The 23,338-nt window shown below is 39.7% G+C and overlaps 1 protein-coding gene across 1 annotated transcript in view; it reads left to right on the forward strand.

Annotated features, from left to right (window-relative positions):
- Positions 1–15,987, forward strand: part of HTR7 (5-hydroxytryptamine receptor 7) — a 29,035-nt gene extending 13,048 nt beyond the window's left edge. The window contains exon 2 of the mRNA XM_075717828.1: positions 15,237–15,987. Within this exon, the coding sequence (XP_075573943.1) occupies positions 15,237–15,987 (751 nt within the window). The remainder of the gene's footprint in view (positions 1–15,236) is intronic.
- Positions 15,988–23,338: the final 7,351 nt, after the last annotated feature.

A 23,338-nucleotide genomic window follows, 5' to 3' on the forward strand; every position in this document is an offset into this window, starting at 1 on the left:
TGATTGCAAGGGGAAGAAATACTTGTAAAGTAATATTAAATTCCTACAAATTTTCTATTTCCAGTTTATAGAGGAAAGCTTGATCCAACCAATTTATTTATTGAAACTAAATTCCAAAATATCACTGAATGAGACTTTTTCTGAGGAAAATGACAGCAGGCAGGATGATTACATGTGAAGGGAGAACTTGGCATCTGGTGTATAAGCATGCTGTAAATAAATATGTTAGTTAAAATTAATTTTAAGGAAATAAATGATATATGGTTGAGAGATGTGGTTGCTACAGTAGACCTCGCATTCATTGACATGAAAGATGATGAGATGTGATAACCTCATTTTGTACCACATACTGAGCAGACAATATACTACTAAAATATCAAGAAATGGCAAATTAATAGCTGTTTGTATAAGTTACAGGGAAGGAATCACCTTCTTATCTTCTGATAAGTCCCCGCTCCAGACGTTTCTGTTGGAAAGGACTGTAAACAGTAGTTTTCTAAAAGGTTCTTGAATTGCAGAAACACAATTTGATCTAACCTCCTGCTTTCCTTCCTTGACACCTTCCCCTCATGCTGTGCTCTTTCCAACCCACTGCCGCCCCCTTCCAAAACAGGTTATGATTTCTTCCTGTGATAGGACCTATTCATATTAGGAAGTGAGACATACTTTTACTACGGTAGAGGACAAGCAACTCCAGAGTCTGCATATTAAAAAAAACCTACTGGTGTTGTAGGGGATCGGAATAGGATGTTCTGTTATAAAAACATGTTACGAAATTGAGATGATTTTGCTAGAATTTATTTTTTTAAAGTAACACAATTAGAATTATTTTCTGGTGATGCCCTCTTTTGATATTTCAGACAAAGCTGGTTCAGTTCATTTGCTTGTATGTGAAAAGCAGGGTTCAGTGCACCATTGTGTTTCTAACCAGTCAATTCAGGGTAAAAAAACTTTGGATTTTTCCTTCGTAAAATTCAGAATGAAGGCCAATTTTACAGCTTTCCGGAAACACAGCATGGCTCTTTTCACTATTCACACAGCACTGCTAGATACCTGCCAGTATTTGACTTTGAGCAGAGGTAGCTTATTCTTCTAGTGTTTTGACTAGAGTGGTTCTTAGTTGCTTGTACTCTGGAGATTTATCACAAACTCCCTACCTCATGTTTTGGGTAGTTTGGTGGTTGGGATTTTGGTGTTTTGGGTTTTTTTTCATTGACTCAGCTTTACAAAAATTCTTTGCTTTGTTTTCTGCTGTTTTCAAATAAAGCATCACTGATCTAAGTTAGTCAGCCAGAATATATTGGTGTTTGAGGAGATACAGTGTCCTTTTTAATCTCGGACTTTTTTATGAAACAGAATTACTTAAGATGCCTTGTCTGCTTCAGTGCCTTGGTTACAATCCCAAAGTTACTATTTCTCAATTTTATTCTGTTAGCGGGTTTTCTTCTTGCTTTCAGACCTATTTGCATTGAGAGTTCCTTTGTGAGAGGATTATATTAGCAAGAAGTGTATTTTACACTGAACTATAATGGCAATATTTAAAAACTATTTTTCAGGAAAGGAATGAAATTAAAACGCACAGTGCCTGCTTTCTAGGAACAGGAGGTACTTCTGGGTGACATATCCACAGGTAATATTATAGACCCAGACTCTATACAGACTCTACATAAGATGCTTTGCACACCCCAGTTTTAGAAATAAGACTTCTACTTAAACATGCTTTAGACTTAGCTTTTCCTGTATCTAACCCAGTTTATTGATATACTGTGTTTTTTTTCCTGCTGAACTTGGGCAAAAAAGGTTAACCCTGAGGCGAACATTTACAGTTTTTACATACCCAACCCAACGGAACGTAACAAAATCTTTGTGTGATTTTTGACAAATTTACATCTACCTTCAGGCCAATACAGCTATGGACAAAGCCAAAAATGTCCAAGTAGATTAGTTCTGTACTGAGATTCACCGATAGTCACTATATAGGTGTTTGTTCGGGCGCTTGCAAAATTACTGTCATGGAGAAGCAAAGAGGAGAATTTGGACCAGGTCCTCCCAGCATTTTTCCTGTCTCTTCAGAGATAGGAAGAGAAAGAAGGGGGAGTAGGGAAGTATTCTAGAGAGGGTTGTTCCTTAAGTACTTTGTCTGGAGATACTATGTTTAAATTTTTTGTATTCAAGGAAGGAAGAGAGGGGACATAAATATCAGCACATTTAAATAGCTATTCCCTGAAGATACTTTGTTTTAATATAGTGGTATTATCGGTTCAATGGGCTGTGATTTTTCATTTCATTCATCACTTATACTGTGGAAGTTTCTGAAGTGCTTCATTTAATTGTACTAAAGACATCACTCATGATTTTCTAGTTAAAGTTGTAGGAGGCTTTCATTTTGAAACACTATTATAACTTTCAAAATAATTCCTTTTAAGCTGATGTTTAGTGTCAATCCAAGCGTGACTCATGTAGTGAAGTTGGAGAAAATCACTGTAGCCATTTCTACTTTATGGGAGTCTGACGAGGGTTTTCTTTTTAAGACAGTTTTTCATAGCTCTGAAATCAAGCCCCCACACATTTTAGTTGAAGGTATCTGTTAGCTTACCTCAAGCAACACAAAAAAAACTGGTTATGCAATAAAAGCACAAACCTTGGCTTGTGATGACCCGGTGATCAGGGTCTATTATAGGCTTATTTTGTGGTTCTGGGAAGACCACTTAAGCTGCATCTAAAGTGACAGCCTAGTATGCTCAGGGCAAACACTGATATTCAGGTTCCCTGATGACCCAGAGCAGAGCTGTCTGCAGCTCCCTGTGCGTTTAGGCTTTCTCCTGTGAGTAGCAAGGGGCACAGGAGGCCTGGGTCTTATGCCACTATGGTGCCAGGGAACAGCCAGAGTGCTCAGCTGGGTGCAGGGACTTGGGACTTGTGTGTTTTTGTGTTGTGGAACTAGATATCCCTGTGCTGTTTTGGCAACCTCCTGCTGAGGACCATCTAAAGGCCTGGTATCCCATCCCCAGTCTGACTCTCCACCACTCATCCTGAGAAACTCTCCAGGCTGCCTCAGCTGCATCCACATAGGCACCCTCCCATGTGCGTCTGCAGGCACCTCAGTACCCTCTCTGAAGGTCCGCCTAGAGTTTGCTCTGGTTTCAACTTGTTTGTAGCACATACATCCTGGGACTCACCTTGCTGCCAGATACAAAGGGGTCATCTGGGGTGTGCGTGTATGTGCCTGCACACACATGGGAGGAGAAGATGGTAGACTGATACGCTGGCCAAAATATAGATGCAGATCCTGTGGGCTATCAGCCTGCCTCATTGCTCACCTAAGGGATGTTTGTGCTGGTGTCTGGCAGAGTACACAACTGGGAGAAAACACATTGCAAGTTTTATTACAGCCTACCTGAATGCTTACACAAAACAGGATGGTCCCAAGACTGAGGCATGTCTGGTGGTTGTCTCCTGGCATGTCTCCTCTGACCTGGCTGAAGCCAGCAGGCTGCTCTGGAATCACGAGCGCTCGTCTTTGCCACAGGACACCACCAGTCAGGATATGGGAGGGTGAGAGAGCCGAGCTGTGTTAGTAAGTTGTGAGTTTGAGAACTAAAACCCTTTCTGAAGGCAGTAAGGGGAGGGGAGGGGGACAGGGCAGGGTGGGAATAATGCGTTAGAAGTACCACAGACTCTGGCAAAAACCTGAAATCTTCATTGGCTTTGACAATACCCCTGGGCATAAGGGACAAGAGGGGTAAGATGGGGGAACCCAAAAGAGGAAATGAGGATTTTCTAGTTCCTAATCCACAAAATGTATTATTTTCCATTCCTCTGTTTTCTTTTGCTCAGGAACTGCCTCTGTTTAACACATTAGGGATTTCATCTCAGCTGGTGCTTCAAGAAAACACATCTTTGCTTAAAGTTACTCTCCCCCACAGGAAAGGCAAAGCAGCAAATAAACCTTTTCCTATCAGCAAATATCAACTGTATGGACTGCTTCTGCCTCTCAGCTGGGCAACTTGGATTATCCTGATGACATCTAACTCTCATATTTTTTTATACTGGTTAGCCTATAGTCAAATCGATCAAATTAAGTTCAGGGACTTGAACCCTTATCTTCAGTTGTATAGGTGGCTCAGGCCAATGAACAAATGAATCATCTAAAGCTTTAGATCCTCTAAACATGTAGGCATTCAGCAGAAGATCATGGTTAATGCCTGTCTTCTGACAGACTGTAATTGTCAGGAGGACAGTGAGGTTGATTGTGCAGGAGGTAGAAATGCTTGGGAGTAAGGGTTAGAACATGAGATTAACTCCTCAGGAACTAAGGCCATCATAAAGATGACTTCCAGTGCTGAAACATTCCTCCCCAATTTCTTTATTATAAAGAAGAAAGACTAGAGCGATGTCATTTCTTCTCCAGTGCCTTACCAGCATCCAGTGGTCCAGTCCTTCATCCATGTCATTCACTTGCTGCTTCAGATTCTCTAGACTGGTAAAAGGACAAACATAGGTAACTCCCAGTACATTTCTCTCTTTTTCTCTCGAGTCCCATGTAACACCATTAAGCAGTATTTCAAGTCAAGCCTTATCCCTCCTCAGTGACTTTTGACCTGTATGCATTCATGCTCAAGGTCTCCTCTGCTGCTCCTCAAGCTCACTGCCAGGGCCACCTCCCTCCAGTCATGGAAAATCATTTACTTGTCCCCCTCAGATTCATTTTCCCTTTTCAGATTTAACTAGTTTTCCTCTACCATACAAAAGACCATATGAGATAAGACTTCTTCCCTAGCTTTCTTCCAGCTTGAACTTCTTTTTTACTGTATACCCAATCCAAAATGAGCATTGTGACACAGTGAGACAGTAATAAATAAGAATGTGATTTCTCTTTAATTCTTTTCTAGAGCAAAGCTTTTCCTGTCTTAGCCTTCTCAGATAGTATCAGAAGGCTAAAATATCTTCTTTTCCCTCTCAAAAAGGGGCCAGGCATCTTGTAATAACTTAAAAAAATGAGACACTGCATCATACACATAAAAATGAAAAAATAGTCATGTAAGACATATCAGCCTACATGTAATTAGATACTCGGATAGGTACAACAGTTGACATGATGCAAATACACTGCATTCGTTTCTATGAGTCTAAAATACTTTGGAATATTAAAAAGGCACTCAATGTGGAATAAACTGAAATGTGAATTTTAAACAAAATAGCGTTTTCTGATATTAATCACCTTATTGAATATAGCAACAAACAGCCATTTTTGAAGATGTTTTGCTTTTCTTTTTTTTCCTTGATTGATAAAATGACTTAACTAGTGTAAATTATACTATAGGGTATGAAGCTGTAAGTGTGTACAAGGGCCTGGCCTTCTGGACTTATGAAGCAATTTGTGTGTATACTATGATGAAGTCGATGAAGAATTTTTTAGTGAACATTGCTTAAAAAGCCCAAGCAGCACTTCTCTAGGGAATATTCCCAAAATGTTAGTAATACCTATTGTAAATTGTACTTTATCCTACATTTTGATTAATACAATTTCTCATTTTTGAAAAGGAAGAAAAATTTAGGAAGAGCCTTTTGACTCTCTTCTCACTTCTTATTCCACAAAAAAATTAGATCTGTGTTAAATAAAGGGAACTTGCAAATCTAGGGGGGTGTGAAAGGGGAGAAGTGGGTAGTATGTCCCCTGACAGAGTTGTACATTTTCTTTTAGAAAATCATGAAATTATTTTTTATTTTCCTCAACCTTGCACATTGTTGAACAGTGTAAAGAAAAGTAGATTCTTCCCATGTGTGACTTGCCCAGATTTAGAGAGCTTTTGAAGTGTTACAGATTATCTCTCAGGAAGTGGGGTGAGAAGCACTTTTGAGCTCTGTATATAATTAATCCCATTGCACTCAGTAGGCAAACCACACTTACATACAGGAAACCAGAGATGATGAAACCCACAAAGTTGGAGTTCAGATATTTTAAAGAAGTTTGAAAATAAGAAGTCTACCATTACAGCATGTAACTTAATTCTAAATATTTAATTTCCAAAACCTTTTCAGCTTTCAAATGCATCTAGATTCTAGGAGGCTGGTGAAGGATGGAATGGGCTGAAATCCATTTTCCTTCTTATGTGTCCTACCTTTATGTCATTGGTGAAGAAAGAAAAAAGGAAAATACACATGTACTGTTTTCTTGAAAGACAGTTAATAAGAGTGTTTAGTCTATAATATAAAATATTTATTTGGGCAATTACAAAATATTAGCTAGGAAATACATGTTATCTAACATTAAGGCAGTGTTGCAAGATAAACAGCAGCAACTACATGTTGGGTCCTTTTCTTCCAAACAGCGTATCATTTGCAGTGGAAAACCAAAGGCTACCAAACTGTTTTGTCAGGAAGCTAAGAACAAGGCGGTGACTGGTGACAAATCCAGACCAGTCATCCCCAGGGTACTCAGGCCCCTGAGCTAGAGAATAGGGATGGGGACCAGAATGGAGCCCTCATAGTCCAGGAGGAAGCAGTTAATGACCTGCTATGCCACCTGGATGCTCACAAGTCTATGGGGCCAGATGGGATCCACCCGAGGGTACTGAGGGAGCTGGCAGAGGAGCTCACCAAGACACTTTCCATCATCTATCAGCAGTCCTGGTTAACAGGGGAGGTCCCTGATGACTGGAGGCTTGCCAATGTGACACCCATCTACAAGAAGGGCTGGAAGGAGGACCCAGAGAACTACAGGCCTGTCAGCCTGACCTTGGTGCCGGGAAAGATTATGGAGCGGTTCATATTGAGTGAACTCAACAGGCAAGTGCAGGTCAGCCAGGGGATCAGGTCCAGCCAGCATGAGTTCATGAAAGGCAGGTCCTGCTTGACCAACCTGATCTCCTTTTATGACCTGGTGATCTGCCTGGTGGATGAAGGAAAGGCTGTGGATGTCATTTACCTGGACTTTAGCAAAGCTTTTGACACCATCTCCTGTACTATTCTCCTTGGGAAGCTGGCAGCTCATGGCTTGGACAGGCATAGTCTTCGCTGGGTAAAAAACTGGTTGGGTGGCCGAGCCCAGAGAGTTGTGGTAAATGGAGTTAAGTCCAGCTGGCGGCCGGTCACTGAGCGGCTGGCTGAACATGAGCCAGCAGTGTGCCCGGGTGGCCAAGAAGGCCAACAGCATCCTGGCTTGTATCAGGAATAGTGTGGCCAGCAGGAGCAGGGAGGTGATTGTTCCCCTGTACTCGGCACTGGTGAGGCCGCACCTGGAATACTGTGTCCAGTTTTGGGCCCCTCACTACAAGAAAGACATTGAGGTGCTGGAGCATGTCCAGAGAAGGGCAACGAAGCTGGTGAAGGGTCTGGAGCACAAGTCTTATGACGACCAGCTGAGGGAACTGGGGTTGTTTAGCCTGGAGAAGAGGAGGCGAGGGGTGACCTTATCACTCTCTACAACTACCTGAGAGGAGGCTGTAGTGAGGTGGGTGTTGGTCTCTTCTCCCAAGTAGTTAGCGATAGGATGAGAGGAAATGGGCTCAAGCTGCGCCAGGGGAGGTTTAGGCTGGAAATTAGGAGAAATTTCTTCACAGAAAGGGTAGTCAAGCATTGGAACAGGCTGCCCAGAGAGGTGGTGGAGTCCCCATCCCTGGAAGTGTTCAAAAAACGGGTAGATGTGGCACTTCGGGACATGGTTTAGTCTAGTCTACCCTTGACTGGTTTAGTGTGGACTTGGTTAGGTCAGTGTAGGTTAATGGTTGGACTGGATGATCTTAAAGTTCTTTTCCAACCTAAACGATTCTATAAATACTTTGACAGTCATGCAGGGACAAAATGAAAGCAAAGGGTGAGGACAAGTAAAAGAAATTTGCCAAGGTCTGAGAGGAAAGAGGAATATGGTTTCAGAAATTATGACTAAGATAATGAAAGTTAAATGGAAAGACATTACACATCTCTTTCTGGCAGTAGGGTTGTTATGTATTTCTTAGAATGAGAGCAGAATACATCCCCCCATCCACAGGATGGATGTGTTAGATCAGTAGGAAAAAATGAAGAGGGAAAAGTACAGAGCTAAGAGAGAAATAGAAATAAGACAGGGCAAGAAAGTGAAGTAAAAATAGAATGAGTGAAATAAAAGAATGAAAAATGAGCTAAAATAACTAAGAAAAATATGAAGCTGTAACGTTACACAATATGAGAGGGAGAAAGTCCATAGAAATACAGAGAAACTGAAAGAAATGTAAGAGAGGAGAACATAATCTTCTACTATGCAAATTACATTCCCTTAGAATGAACAGATACTTAATTTTGATTGACTTAATCCTCCCCCACTGCCAGGAAAGCCTACACTTCTTGAGTTCGATCAAAAATTTTGAGAAAAAGAAAAATCAAGTCAGAACATTCACTATGTACAATAAAAGTATAGTACTGTATTCAATATGTACCTACTCTAACAGTAATTTTGTAAAAATTTAAGGAAATGCATTTAATTGAGAGCAAGAAGGGGACTAATGGAAAGTGTTAACCTTGTTAAAAGCAAAACAAATATTTCATACTCATTCTTCCAAGTTTCAAAATTAAAGTATCACTGTTTCAATAATAAGAATAATGTTGAAATTGTGTGGAACGTGAAGCATCTAAAACAATAGATACCAAAACAGACATTTAAGTTCTTTCACATTACTGCATTCAACATCAACTGAGAAGGACAAAGTAGAGCTTTAACGATTTCTAGCAAATGCAATTAAGATGTGGAAGCTGGCCACTGTGCTAAGACTTTTTATAAACTATGTACTAATTCACTACATGGAAAAGATACAACATTTAACTAGACAGAGCACAGAACTAGTTGAACAAAGTCTTTTTCTTCCTCCACTAAGTAATGGTTTGATTTTGTTAGTTCTGCTGTCTTACTCTAACATTGCACAATATTTAATGTTTAGGTTTTAAAGTGATCTAATTCATATTCTGAAAGCTGTCATATATGCAATAAAATCAGTAACTTTGTTCACTTCTGGGAAAGAGAAGAGTATTTTACTGCCTCCAAAATATCCTTCTCTTTCCAGAAAATAAACTGGCAGTTGTCATGATATGATTATGAGGCCAGTCTGTATTGCAGAAAGGCAAATATCAATCCTGTCATACAATAATTAACAAGGTTACTTTTCACATTCTAACACCATAGTCGTGCACTGTAATGCTCATATCTCAGCACTTAAGTCTTTTTATGTTTCTATCCCTTTACTTCCACCTCAATTACTTAAATATGCGATAGGAATAGTATTTCCCTGATCAGTTTGTATACCTTATTCTCTTTAAAAGCAGGTCTGTGGGACAGAGCATCTTCTCCTTAGTGTAAACACATCTTTGAAAAGAAGAGAACAATTTCCATTAGGTGGTTTGACATAGCTGTAACAGAAATAGTAGATTTGATCATTGTTTTAACTTGTTCAATGTTTCAACATTTAATTTACTGTTTAATATATCAAAGTATAAGCAAAAAAAAATCTAGATCAATCACTGTACTAGGGAGAATATTTCTGAACACTGGATAGCTTTTAGGAATGGCATCATGCTCCTGTTCTCGTGAAGTGTCTCAATGTTGCACTGAATTGAACTGAAGAAAAATTATGAAAGATCATAAAAGAATTGCAGCTACTGAAGGAAGATCAGTAGATCAGCATCATTCTTCAGAATAAGTTATTATTGCAGGTGAATCATTAGACAGGATTCTATAGCTGTGGGTTGGCAAAGAAACTAATACAAGGAGATATGTATTGAAGCTGGAAATCTGCTGTACTAGAAAAAGAGCACAAAAGTAAAGCAGTAAGCATTTTTGTGTCTTTCAAATGAGTCAGTTTTATGACTCTCTTAAAACAGAAAAATAGGAAGAACTGAAAGAACCTCAGGTTAAAGACAACTCGTAGTGAAATGGTAAGTGGTAACAGAACAATATGTTGAGATTCCTGGTAGAAATAGCTATAATACACATCTATATCATTTCCAGTACAATGTTTCAAATTCTGTTCCACTGTAATCCAATCTGCTTCATAAAAACAAAGTCAGACAGTGAACGATGCTAAGCTAATTCTGGAATAATTCTCTGTTAGATCAGATCAGTGAATTCTGAGAAATGAATGTGGACTAATTAAAATGGAATTCTATCTGCCTATAAAGTACATGGAGGCCAGAGGCAAAAGAATTACATGTGTGTGCTTTAAAAGTGGCATAAGTGATCCTGATGTCATGGCACGTTCAATTTAGTATTGGGTTGGGCAGGAGGCTTCAAAACAGTTTTATTGCTTTTAGCTGTTAGGTTTTCTATTACTCTGTAACTTTGCTCACAGTGAGAAGCAAGTCCTTGTACTTTTTTTCTTCATCTTTTAGCCATATAACAGAAGTAATACAGAAAGATTTTGGACACAGGATCCCAAACTGGACCATCCTATTACTATTTTCTTTCTATTGTTGAAATTGATGTAGCTGTTAAGTCTAGTTTGCTTTCTAGATGTTTCAAAAGGTGTGAGGACTAGACCCATCTCAAAGTTTCCAACGTAGCTATGAACAACTCATCATTTTTACAGCTTAAATATTTAGCTTGCTCAGGAACAAACACAAAGAAAAGGAAGTGAACTCTGTACTAAAAAAAAAACCCAACAGGTTCATGCCACAAAAAAAAAAAAAGGTCATGGCTGGCACTGCTGCTTTTTTTCTTCTTGGAGGAAGAATTAGCATTTTTTTCTACATCTATAGAATTACTAATCAATTCAGCCACAAATGGAGAGTTATTCACGTGAAGGTGATGAAAAGATCTTCCTGAAATGTTCTTGTAGAGGATGATAAGTAGATGCCTATACGAACTCACTTCATGGTAGTGCAGATAAAGCAAACTACTTTTCACAATTTCCTAGATTAGAGGATGAAAGAAATATATTTACAAGAAAAGAAATTGTATCAAACCTTTCATATTTTTTTAATATAGTAACATCTAGTGGGACACAGCGGCAGTCCAGTTTGATAATCACTGTGCAAGCAATAACGTATGACAGCCATCACAACAAGCAAATAGCTAAGACAAACATAAATGGGAAGAGGGAATACAGAGACTCACAGAAAGATAAGATGATGTGCCCAAAACAGACACCAGGCCCTGTGGATGCCTGGTCCCTCTGTCATATACCGTTCTGCTTTCCATATACATTACATCCTAACACTTGCTGTAACATTCAATATGTTGAGCACACAGTAATAAGAAATACCTGTGGGATCTACAGTTCAAATGACAACAGAGACTTTTAGCTCTATAGGAGAAAAAACTATTCTGTGTGGTTGTTGCAGTGCATCAGTATCAAAAAAGCCAGAATGAGAAAACCCACAAACCAACTGCTATCAGGAGCAGTCCTATACAGTTATAATGGTATTACATTAAATTGTCTATAACAATTGCCTGTCACTAAATTGCAACAATTTAGAGGTACTGGGAAAGAATACTGCATCACAGGCAATCAGATTTTTAAGGGAAGGGAAAGACAGGACTTGTTCATTTACCTTTTCCATTGTTGGTGTTTTGTGGGTGAATGTGACAGAAGGCGATCATTCACAATAGCTGATGACAGCACCCCATGAAGGAGCAAGCTCTTTACCCCCCACCTACATTTGAACAGAGCTCCAGGAGGAGGATGGAAAGGGATAATTTTTCCTGCCTAGAGCTGTGCACCCCACACCTGAACGGGACTGCGACACAGGAGTCGGTTCCTGATCCTCCAGTGGGGAAGAGGAGACACTGAAGAAATCAGAAGAACCAACCCAGAATGGGGATGTGCTCATGTGTTTACACACATTCATTTAAGACAAAATTCACTCTGTCCCTCACCGTGTGTCTTCTGTTTGGTCTATATTTCTGCTCTTATTTTGAGCTCTTTGGGCACGGGGCTGTTTTGCAGATTTTAGTGATGTGGTACCAAAGAAGTTCCCATCATCTGGCTTTTTTATTGTATCCTCTAGATACTAGTGCCAGGTTCTCCCTTCTCTCCACTCACCCAGCAGCCTTTCTTCTTGGAATGGCAGCAGGACCATGACTGCAGTATGTCTCATGCTTCTCATAGAGTTGCCCGATAGTTGTTCACTGTAGCATCCTGCACTCCGGTGTTCTGCATACAGAATCAGGCAACACTGGATAGGAAATGCCATGACCAGAAGTCATGTGTCTGCAATACGGTGCTTTTGAGGAGTAACCTAGTTATAGTCCTCATTGTGCTGGGTGTAATGTGGATAGATGCCGTCTGGCAGAACCTTGTATTCAAGACACGCAGAGCAGGAAGACTATGAAATAGCATTGCCCTCCTTTAACAAGTAAGAACTGAGGCACAGTTTCTTCCCCACCAACATCAAAATGAACGTCTGTGGCGTGTAAAAGAAGCAAATCTCAGAATAACAAGTCTGAGACATTTCTTTCTTGTGGGGGATAGCTGAGATACATGAAATGGGCTTTTTAGGGAATTTTACTTCATTCTTTCCCCAGCAGTAAGGCCTTGAGGCGTTATGTATTTTTGGAATGATATATTAAGTTGATCTGATTTACCTTTAGTAATATTTTTTGGAAAGCAGTAATTAAAGATTAAGATAAATAAAGATTAAGTAATTAAAGATTGCAATGAATTTGACACAATACTTTTAAGTCTTGGACACTCTCTAGTGTATTAGACAACAGTAGTGATTTACGTTATTTTGAAGTTGCAAGTTTTCAAGGGTAATGGATTTCATATATAGAGATAAAAAGATAACGTTCCTTCATTTATGCCCGCTGACTTTTTTTCCCTATCATACTACATTTAGCAAAATGGATAAGGCAGAAGTGATGCTGGTGTATTTTTATGTTAATTAATGTATTTTAATTTCAAATAGCATTTTTGAAGCTCAGATAGCTTCCAAAAAAGCAGTGCCAGTGCAAAACTAATGAATTTTAATTCTTTTCAGTATACTTCTGCTTTCCTGAATTCTTTTTGTTGTATTCTGATGCATGAGAATGCATCAGTAGGTATTCAGAGCATGAAACCCACAGGTCTGATTTTTACAAAAATCCAGTTTAACTTTTTTAGCTACATAATAAAGCTCATCTCATAAGCATGTTATTTTTAATGACCAGTTGGGTAATAGCTAGAAAAATACATACTTCGGGAAGGTGGACCAACTTTTTAAAGATTTTTTTAAAACAGCACATTGTAAGTGACAAGTAAGCTTTCTGCACAAAAGATGTGTTTAACTCACTTGTAGCTAAATCCTGCTATTCTCAGACAAATTTTAAGGGTGTGCCACTCTCGTCCCAGAAGGGCTGCATTACTCTTTCTGCAGTTACATTGCTTAGAGCAGAATGATGTAGTTAAACGCTGGAACTTCACCACATTAACCCTACTCGTCTACATCTTGGAGTGCCTTGGAAAACTCTCAGCTCCTTGGGAGCGCAGTTTTGGCTGTGATGCTGTAAAACAGAAATCTCCATGGGCTCTACAGTATGCCCATGGCCTCAGGAGCTGGTGCAGTGACTATATTCTAATGCTGATGTGGAGGTCCACAAGAAACAGCCTTTTTAAATAGCATAGTCCATGTATCGCACTGCTCTAATCCCAGCCAATTTTAATAACTGTTCTTAACTCACAGCCCCACCAGACACAGCTTCACTGGCACAATACTGGCCTGCTGTAATTTACTTGTGCATGCTATCAAGAATAGGGCGCAATAAACCACTTCCATCCTTTGTATAACGCTTACCATATCAAGTAATATAAAATCAATGATGCTGTTGAGAGGGATTGTTGTTACTCATCAGAACAGATCATGAAATGATCCTTCTTTATCCTTCCAAAACTGTAGCATACCTGAGTGCTTGTATAAAGCAGCAGCACTAGCCATAATTTACTGCATTGCAGTAAAATCAACAATGCAGCATTCCACAGAGCCAGGCAAATACTCGTATTTTATTTGCTAGGTCAGTAGAGAGAGAAAAAATGCTCAGAAAAAAAATGTTTTTAATCACGTTGCTGCGTTTCTTGTTTGTAACCCTCCAAAACTTTCACTGTGTAACTAAACACGGGTACCTCTTGAAACCGAAATGTTGTTCTGAAACCTGATTTGAAACCATTTCTTTTACAAGTAAGAAAGCAAGTCACACTGATTTCTCTCAAAATTCTTTCTTTTGGGAGGAAGTAAAAAAGAACAATTTGAGAAGTTAACAGTAACTCATAGGTAAGTTCCAGTTGAGCAGAAACCAAGTTTCAGAGTAAAAATGTGAGGTGTGGGGGAAAAAAAAAAAGCATCCAATTCTAAGAGAATCTTCCCATAGATAGAAGGGAAATACAGAAATTTTCTGTAGTTGAGAGTAAACACAAACTTATGATATTGCTGTCCAGCTATATAGGGCCACAGCAGTTTTGGGTTTTTTTTTTTTAAACAGAAAAAACCTCCATAGTTTAAGCTATCACAGCTTAGGAAGTATAGAAGTTGTCAACAGACTACTATTTCCACCCTCCCCCCCATGAAAACTTGACACATTATAAACATTTTTCTTGTCTGTTTACAATTTACTACCTTATACTTAGCTTCTGGTAAAGCTATGTTTTTTCCCTAGGTCTTCTTGAACTGACGCTGTGATAGATTGTTATTTTGTTCAGTAAAAGTTTGAACATCAAATAAATATAATTTCTTTCTAATTAAATGATGATAAAAAGAATTATTGTAGCATTGAAATAATCTACTCTTAGCATAAGTTTACAGTTTTTTGTTCCCATCTGAAACATGAAGGTAAGAAAGAAGCTCATCACCTCAGTTGAGTGGCAAGCGTGAATGCACGCTTGTTTTAACTTAACCATGTGCTCAGTAGAAGACGTGGTAGGCTTTGCAGAGCGTGTATTCATCTATACTCCAAGATTTCATAAATTAGGCAAACAAAATTTAGGTTTCAGAATTTTCTTAAAAGCCAAAAGATCAGTTATCTGCGTGAAAATTGTACAAATTCATTAACAATGCAGTTCATTATGGCCAATGGGAGATTTCCTTTTAGACGAAAAGACCTTTTATACAGAGTATGAGCACTACAGATTTTTAAGTGAAAGACACATCAATTTACAAGTTTCAAATACCTGTGAAGAAAGGATTGAAAAATGTAAAATAGAAACCTTAGCCAAAGATGTTTTGGTTTAGGGCAGACTACATGAAATAACTTTTATCTGTGAACCCCTGCACTATATAGTAACTGTATGTTGTCGTTCTAGGTACCTGGGAATAACGAGACCGCTTACATATCCTGTAAGGCAGAATGGGAAGTGTATGGCCAAAATGATCCTGTGTGTATGGCTCTTATCTGCCTCTATCACTATACCCCCGCTCTTTGGCTGGGCCCAAAATGTAAATGATGAAAAGGTTTGTTTGATCAGTCAAGACTTTGGCTACACTATTTACTCTACGGCAGTTGCATTTTATATTCCAATGTCAGTGATGCTTTTCATGTACTATCAGATTTACAAAGCTGCCAAGAGGAGTGCTGCTAAACACAAGTTTGTTGGTTTTCCCCGGCCGGAAGAAATGGAAGGGATTTCTATGAATGGAGTTGTAAAACTGCACAAGGAATCTGAAGAATGTACTAATTTTTCACGACTCCTAAAGCATGACAAGAAAAACATTTCCATCTTTAAAAGAGAACAGAAAGCTGCCACTACGCTTGGGATTATTGTTGGGGCTTTCACTGTCTGCTGGCTGCCCTTCTTCCTCCTCTCAACTGCCAGGCCCTTCATCTGCGGTACAGCATGCAGCTGTATCCCACTGTGGGTTGAGAGAACATTTCTGTGGTTGGGTTACGCAAACTCTCTCATTAACCCTTTTATATATGCCTTCTTCAATCGGGACCTGAGGACAACTTACCGCAACCTACTCCAATGCAGATACAGGAATATCAATCGGAAACTGTCAGCTGCAGGGATGCATGAGGCTCTGAAGCTTGCAGAAAAGCCCGAATTTGTTCTGTAAGGTCACTCATCCTTTGCTATGATAATTTATGGTTTCATCACATTAGCTTTTTCCCCACAGATTTGAAAGAAGAGTTATGGGAAGAACCAGGCTTCTTGAGCACTGTTAATGCAGTCATCAAGAAACTGGAAGGTTGCAAGGTTACTGCTTGTACAGCCCACCAGTCCTAGCAAGCCTAGAGAAACAAGACGACCATCTAAAGAATCTGGGTGTAAGAGGAATACCAGAAAGGGGAAGGGTAAAAAGTGGTACAGGATGTTTGTGTTGCTAGTAAGGAAAGAGCAAAACTGGCTTAACCCATTTGTTTGGCCCTTGGCCCCAAACAACTTTTAGTAGGCCTGAATGTTGGATGCATCTTGTATCCTAGAGATTTTTGCTGTAATAAAGACCTAAGAATGGTGAAAAGTTCAGTATAATTCGTTTCTTTCCACTTTTTTATTATTAAAAAAAAAACATTTAAGATGCAGCTGGATCAAAGAACTTACATTGCTTAGAAATACTCCTTATTATAAAAAAAAACCATGAAATGTTAATTTCCTGGATTGCCTAGAAATAAACTACTTTGTGAAATTTAATGTTGCCTTTGCACAGCAACAATGGCACTGAAAGAAAATGTTACAATTCTAACGTGAATATAAGAGTTTGAATAAAGTCACAAGGACCAACATCTCCTGCATACAGTCACGCAGCACAATTAGCTGTGGTGCTGCTACACCAATTACACCAGGTAAAGGTCTTATCCTATATTGTTAACATACAAATATGTCTGATTACAGTTTGTTTCAGGAGCTGTCTGGTCTTTATCCATCTTTTCTTTCTTTAATTCTTGTTGCTTTGTCTGTTGAGCCCTTCTCGATGAAGACTCTGTCTATGCTGAAGTCTTAGTTTCTGTTTATGTATAGTCCTTGTTCCACTTCAGTAGTTAATTTATTGTCTATTTGAAAGCTTTCCTAGCTTCTTGAGATTTCTTTCCTTTCTGAAGCCAGTAAGGAAAAAAACTGATGACTCTATGACGTTCAGAGACATCTAGACTTTATCCTTACAAGCTGATTTTGGTCATCACTTCTGCTTAAAATGATTTAAAGCCTTGCCTTGTGTAAGAATCAAGATCATTTACTGTTTCTAGTTCTAGTTGTTTCCCCCCACCACTGCAGCTCATCTAAGTATGTGATTCTACTTTTCCTGGCTTTGGTAACAAAGCTCTTCCCTCAGTGGATCAGGGTCAAGTATTATAACAATATTTTTCTTTATCACTTAATAGATTCATTACTGATATTAATATATTAGTAGTGTATTAATATAAAATGCAATAATGATAGTAATATATTACTGTAATAACATAAAATACTAATAAGCTTGTAACAACTTGTAAGAACAAGATGCTTTCTCTAGACTGAGTTTGCACTGCAAGCCATGTTCCAGATAAAGCATAGGGTACATTAGCGACTGTTTCAGAGCTCAATCTACTTTTCAGACATGAGGGCATCGCAGAGGAGACGTGTTTATTATCAAATTGCCTCAGCAGAAAATCACACTTTAGGCTAACTTGTGTCCCCCCTTTCTCAAGTATGAAGCCAAAATGACTAAAATTAATTCAATGATGTTAATTTGGACTAAATAGTGAGAAACTTGTGCCACATCCCTTGTACAAGCATACAGAGATTGCAAACACTTGAGCTTCTAAGTGGCAGATACACAAGATCTGGATGGATGTGCTGAGCCATGTACCTCAGCTACCCTCAGTAAGTTTGCACATGACACCAAACTGGGTGGGAGTGTCAATCTGCTCGAGGGTAGGATGGCCCTGCAGAGGGACCTGGATAGGCTGGACCGATGGGCCGAGGCCAAGTGTATGAGGTTTAACAAGGCCAAGTACCGGGTCCTGCACTTCAGTCACAACAACCCCATGGCAACGCTACAGGCTTGGGGAAGAGTGGCTGGAAAGCTGCCTGGCCAAAAAGGACCTGGGGGTGCTGGTTGACAGCCGGCTGAACATGAGCCAGCAGTGTGCCCGGGTGGCCAAGAAGGCCAACAGCATCCTGGCTTGTATCAGGAATAGCGTGGCCAGCAGGAGCAGGGAGGTGATTGTCCCCCTGTACTCGGCACTGGTGAGGCCGCACCTGGAATACTGTGTCCAGTTTTGGGCCCCTCACTACAAGAAAGACATTGAGGTGCTGGAGTGTGTCCAGAGAAGGGCAACGAAGCTGGTGAAGGGTCTGGAGCACAGGCCTTATGAGGAGCGGCTGAGGGAACTGGGGTTGTTTAGCCTGGAGAAGAGGAGGCTGAGGGGAGACCTTATCGCTCTCTACAGCTACCTGAAAGGAGGTTGTAGTGAGGTGGGTGTTGGTCTCTTCTCCAATGTAGTTAGCGATAGGATGAGAGGGAATGGGCTCAAGCTGCGCCAGGGGAGGTTTAGGTTGGATATTAGGAGAAATTTCTTCACAGAAAGGGCAGTCAAGCATTGGAACAGGCTGCCCAGAGAGGTGGTGGAGTCACCATCCCTGGAAGTGTTCAAAAAACGGGTAGATGTAGCACTTCGGGACATGGTTTAGTCTAGTCTACCCTTGATTGGTTTAGTGTGGACTTAGTAATGTTAGGTTAATGGTTGGACTGGATGATCTTAAAGTTCTTTTCCAACCTAAACGATTCTATGATTCTATGTGTACCGCAACAAGCTTAAGCCATTTTAGATGGATTATACCCTAACATACATACAGTAGGAGGCACATTTTGGCCTCATTTTTAGAGAAGGATCATAGTCTTGTAATAGTAAGAGATAAGCTATATCCCAGCTTCAAAAAAGTTTTCTAAATTTTCAAATTGATTTAGAACAGTCCAATTTCTTTTAAATATTCCAAAAGTATTATGTGCAGGACAGGAAGAGATTTTGGCCCAGAATATCCACAAGCTCTGTAGTACAGAGTAGAGGTCATATTAATTCAAGCATATTTTCCATAGTCGACATGCAATTAATGATGTTTCTGACTTTGTTACCTATCAGATTAACATTTTTTGTGTTCCTAGCCTAAGTGAGGAGTTTTCACAGGCCTTCTGTAAATTTTTTTTCCCTATGTGAGGATATATAGGAGAATATAAAAATAAATGTGTCTGTGAAGATTCCAAGTGGGATTACAAATCTCTGAAGCTGATTTCAGAATTCTGGGCAGAAGTTTCAACCATTTTTATTCTGCAGGAAAGTCTGAAAAGTTGCGTTTCCTCCAAATAAGAATTGATATATTTTTTAAATAAAATATGGAAGTGTCTTATGAGTCAGAAATTTACATTTGCCCAACTGTCACTAAAGGCAATTGCTTTCCTCAGGGAAAGCATCCTGCAGGACTCCACGTCTCCTCTACCACTTGTTTCAGGTAATAAAAGCCCAGGAAAGAACAAGAGTTGTTATGGGCTGTGTGTCAATCCTTAAAGTTTATGGAGATAAAGAGCCACCTTTCATCTCTGGATATGTTTGGAAAAAAAAGAAAAGAAAAGAAAAAGGAAAGAAAAAACCAAGTTTCTTCATATAGCCAAAACAAAACGCAGCTATATGGCAAATGGAAACTGTTGTTGGATGGAGCTGTATTTGATGGAAAAAGAAGATTAGAAGAATGTCCCATTATCCAAACACACAGGTAACAATGGTGTTGAGAAGAGGAGAAAGTTTTCAGAGAGAATTCTAACTGAAAGAGGCTTAAATAAGAAGCATAAGGAAATAATTGCTTGGCTTCAAGAACAGGACTTTTTACTTTTTTTGAAAGATAAATAAATAGAACTGCATCAAAATACCTAACTGCAACAGTAGTATTTTTTTAAAATTAGATAATTCACTACTCATCTGACAAAGACATAACATATCAATGGGTGAATGAGAAGTCTACATCATCACATGTGCAGCCTTGTATGTGCTAGTACCAAACCCTAAAAGAGATTGCACCCTTGGCTTGTTTGTCCTTTCCCATATTTCTAGGACAAAGTGAGGGAGGCGAATCAGATAGATGGGGTTGTGAAAAAAATGGTAATATAAAACTCCCAGAACAAGCCAGAGCACAGAGAGGCCAGCATAACACTAACTGGATGAAGAAAGAGAAAGGCGAGATATGGGAAGTGAGATAAGGAAGCAGTTCTAAATTTCAGACTTGTGATTGCATAGTTACTTTTGGGAGAACATGCAAAAATGTAGATGCAACAAAGGTACGTGTCCAAGATTTTGAGGATAAAGAAAAAACCTTTTTAAAATATGCTTGTACAAACCCAGTAAAAAGACTGTTGCTACCTCATTGCTTGAAGGGGAGCTGGGCTCTGCAGGTCAGCACTGCTCTGGATTTAGCAGAACCGTATTTTTTAAAAAAAAAAAAATAGCAGCATGAAGTGCATCTTGACTTTAGGTACGGTCTGTTGAGATGTAAAAGCAATGAAACCTAAGCCAATCTGTCTTTTTAAGAAACACTACATGTTGTCTAAATCCACAAACTGTAGTCACAGAAGGATGTGGATGACAGTGACAGCTAACTCTGTAACCCCACTCCTGGGAAGTCTGGAGGGTTTCAGCTATCTCATCCTTAAGTCACAGTCTGAGATGCAAGAAGTCCCATATTAACTACAGTGTGAAAGACCTGAAATATTGGGCAATTTCAGGTTTTCTCTGAAGGTAGCTGTCACTTTGTGCAACATCTGAGTGTTTGACAGGGAAGGTTGGAGTGGGTCCTTAGGCGCACAGGGCAGCACAGCCTGGAAAGCAAGAAAGCCTAGAAAAAGCTATCTAAGAGAGTAGGTTTGCCCATTAACTGTAGTGCAGATCTGGTCTTATCCCAGGTGGATTTTTTGTCTGAGGAAACTCAGTGCAGCATTTGTAATTAGCTACAGTACCCACATGCAGCATTTCTGATTAGAAAGCTTAGTCTTATTGCTGTACATCCTAGACCATCTTTCTACCAGCGGTAGTTCTGAAATTGGTTTCTAGCCACTATGTGATTTCTGGATGGTGATGGTGGCAGGAAAATGGGACCACATTTTGCTTCTGTTTACTAGACTGACAAGTTTTTTAAACAGTTTTGCTTAGTTCATGCACACATTGTACTTGCGTTTGCTTTCCAGGATCTCAGGAGGCTGTTTAGCCCCTTTGCTTCCTCTTTATCTCTCAAGTGGGAATTTACCGCTCCTTATTGAGGGAGGGAAGGAGTCACCACAATGCATTTTTAGGTGAGGGCTTTTTTGGTTCGCATTTCTGGGGAAACGTAGCCAGCTATACTGGCTCAGGGGATGATCACTCAGCTATACTATGTCTTAACAGTGGGACAAACAAGGTGATACTGGGAAATGCTCAGGCAGCAATTTTCTAGTGATTACCATAGTCTGTGCTAGGAGCTGAGGAAATTGGGAAGCAGCTGTGCAGCTGCGGACAGCATCTAGACTGCCTCTTCATCCAGCACAAGCAGCCACTCAGTCTTCATCTGCAGCCCGAGATCTTCAATTGCTGCCAGAATTATCTAGACATCAACACAGGGAGATGCCAGTGAGTCCTTCTTTATTTTATGTGTCTCTTTGTTCACCTCTGTATGTAAAGATCCTCAAGAGCAGCCACTGAGTGAGTCAGTTCCCTAAAAGGAGCTTTAGTCACAGCTGTGCCAGAGATCCTTCCCTGAGCCCACCTTTCAGTATCACAAACACATTTTGCCCAAGATAAATATCAGCTGTGGCCAAAATAAAAGCCAAAGAGCAAAGCTCTGAAAGGGGCATAAAAAAAAAATACCAACCCTTACACAGCTCATTATATGGTATTAGCAATACCCTATCTATAATTTATGCACAAAGGTAACACTAGCTCTCAATGGATCCCAGGTGAGGGGGTCCTGGATAAGCCTCCTTTACTTGAAATATTCTTTCCATAACATGCCTCATGCCAGTAATACAGCAGCCAATGTATGGGTTGTACTTTACCAGGAAGTCCCTTGCATCCTTCTAGTCTCATCCCGCTCAGATGCACTGTATTTATGCCATTTTTTCCTCAATAAACAGGGCACAAAGCAGCTTACAGTAAGGGCTTGAGATGAACGGACTTAGACTGAACAATTCTCCAGTGTAAACAATGCCCTTGGAGCAGAATTTGAGAAAATGGTTTTGTGAAGAGTTTGGTTTGGTTAGTTTTGCAGCCTTCCCTTCCCACCCTGCACCCTCCCATCTCTGTTTCTGTTAATTACCCAGTGTCAAATCAGTAACTGTTGCTCAGAGGTTCTCAAGTGTCACGTATGACCAGATTTCTTCATTGCCATTCCTGCTGACAACTGCCTTTGTAAATGTACTGCTAGCCTACTGTCTAGCAAACATCACTCTAGCAAAAATCACTCTCCCATTTTGCAGTAGCAGTTAATCTGCAATAGAACCAGGCAGTAACAACATATAGAAAAATACCCCATGGTATTTTTCCTTGTCATTCAAATAAAACTCAAGGTTTTGTTACAGTATCAATACATCGTGAAAACTGTACTCCTCTTGCTCGCTTGGTACTGCTTGTTTGAGGGAGAGTGTCTGTGCTAGAAGCCTCATTCCCAACATCTTGTCCCAGCTCCTGCAGTCTAGCAGCCCGTAGATTTAATACTGTAGCACACTATTGGCACTTACCAAACTGCTCTGTTTAGCAAGAGTCTTACTGGGTAATAATAGAAATAGCAGAGTAGTAAAAACTGCAAATTTATGATAATGTCTCATTATATTATGTCTATTGCTTCACACTTCAGATTCATGAAAAGCAGTGTTTTTCATGCTCTGTTCAGATGATTTACTAGCTAGCACCACCTGCAGAAAGATATGTCAAACAGTGGGAAATAAATCTACTACAATGAGACATAGAGAAGGGAATTATTTGTCAAATTAATACTATAAATAATGCAGACTGAGTCCGTTCACTCCCCCCCACTTTATGGCAGGAAACCAGATTTCCAGGCAGCCCCTGCTCCAAACACTGGGCTCAGTGCAGCATCATTAGAAGACTATCATTGAGGTAAATTTTGGGATCACTGACCAAGATGCTGTAGGTGCAGAACTGGAAGGTGTTCTGAAGCAAAGCCATTTGTTCTGTTGCTTTCCCACAGCTATCGACTTAGCTTTCTGTATAACTTTTCTTATCTTTCAAGAAAAGCTATTCAAAGTATAATATTCTCAGAAAATATGCAAGATTAATGTATCAGCAAATCCTATTCACAGTTTGCTTAAGACTCAGTTCTTGTCTCTTAAAACGGTGTTTCTTGGAAAGACACAGGGAGAGAGAAGGGAGAAAATTCAGAGACATTGGTAATAGTCTCAAAGTGCAAAATTATTAATATCCTAGAATAGAAAACACTTGCCCCTTATTTCAAAA

Source organism: Pelecanus crispus, chromosome 10 (genome assembly GCF_030463565.1).
Source record: "Pelecanus crispus isolate bPelCri1 chromosome 10, bPelCri1.pri, whole genome shotgun sequence".
NCBI lineage: Eukaryota > Metazoa > Chordata > Aves > Pelecaniformes > Pelecanidae > Pelecanus > Pelecanus crispus.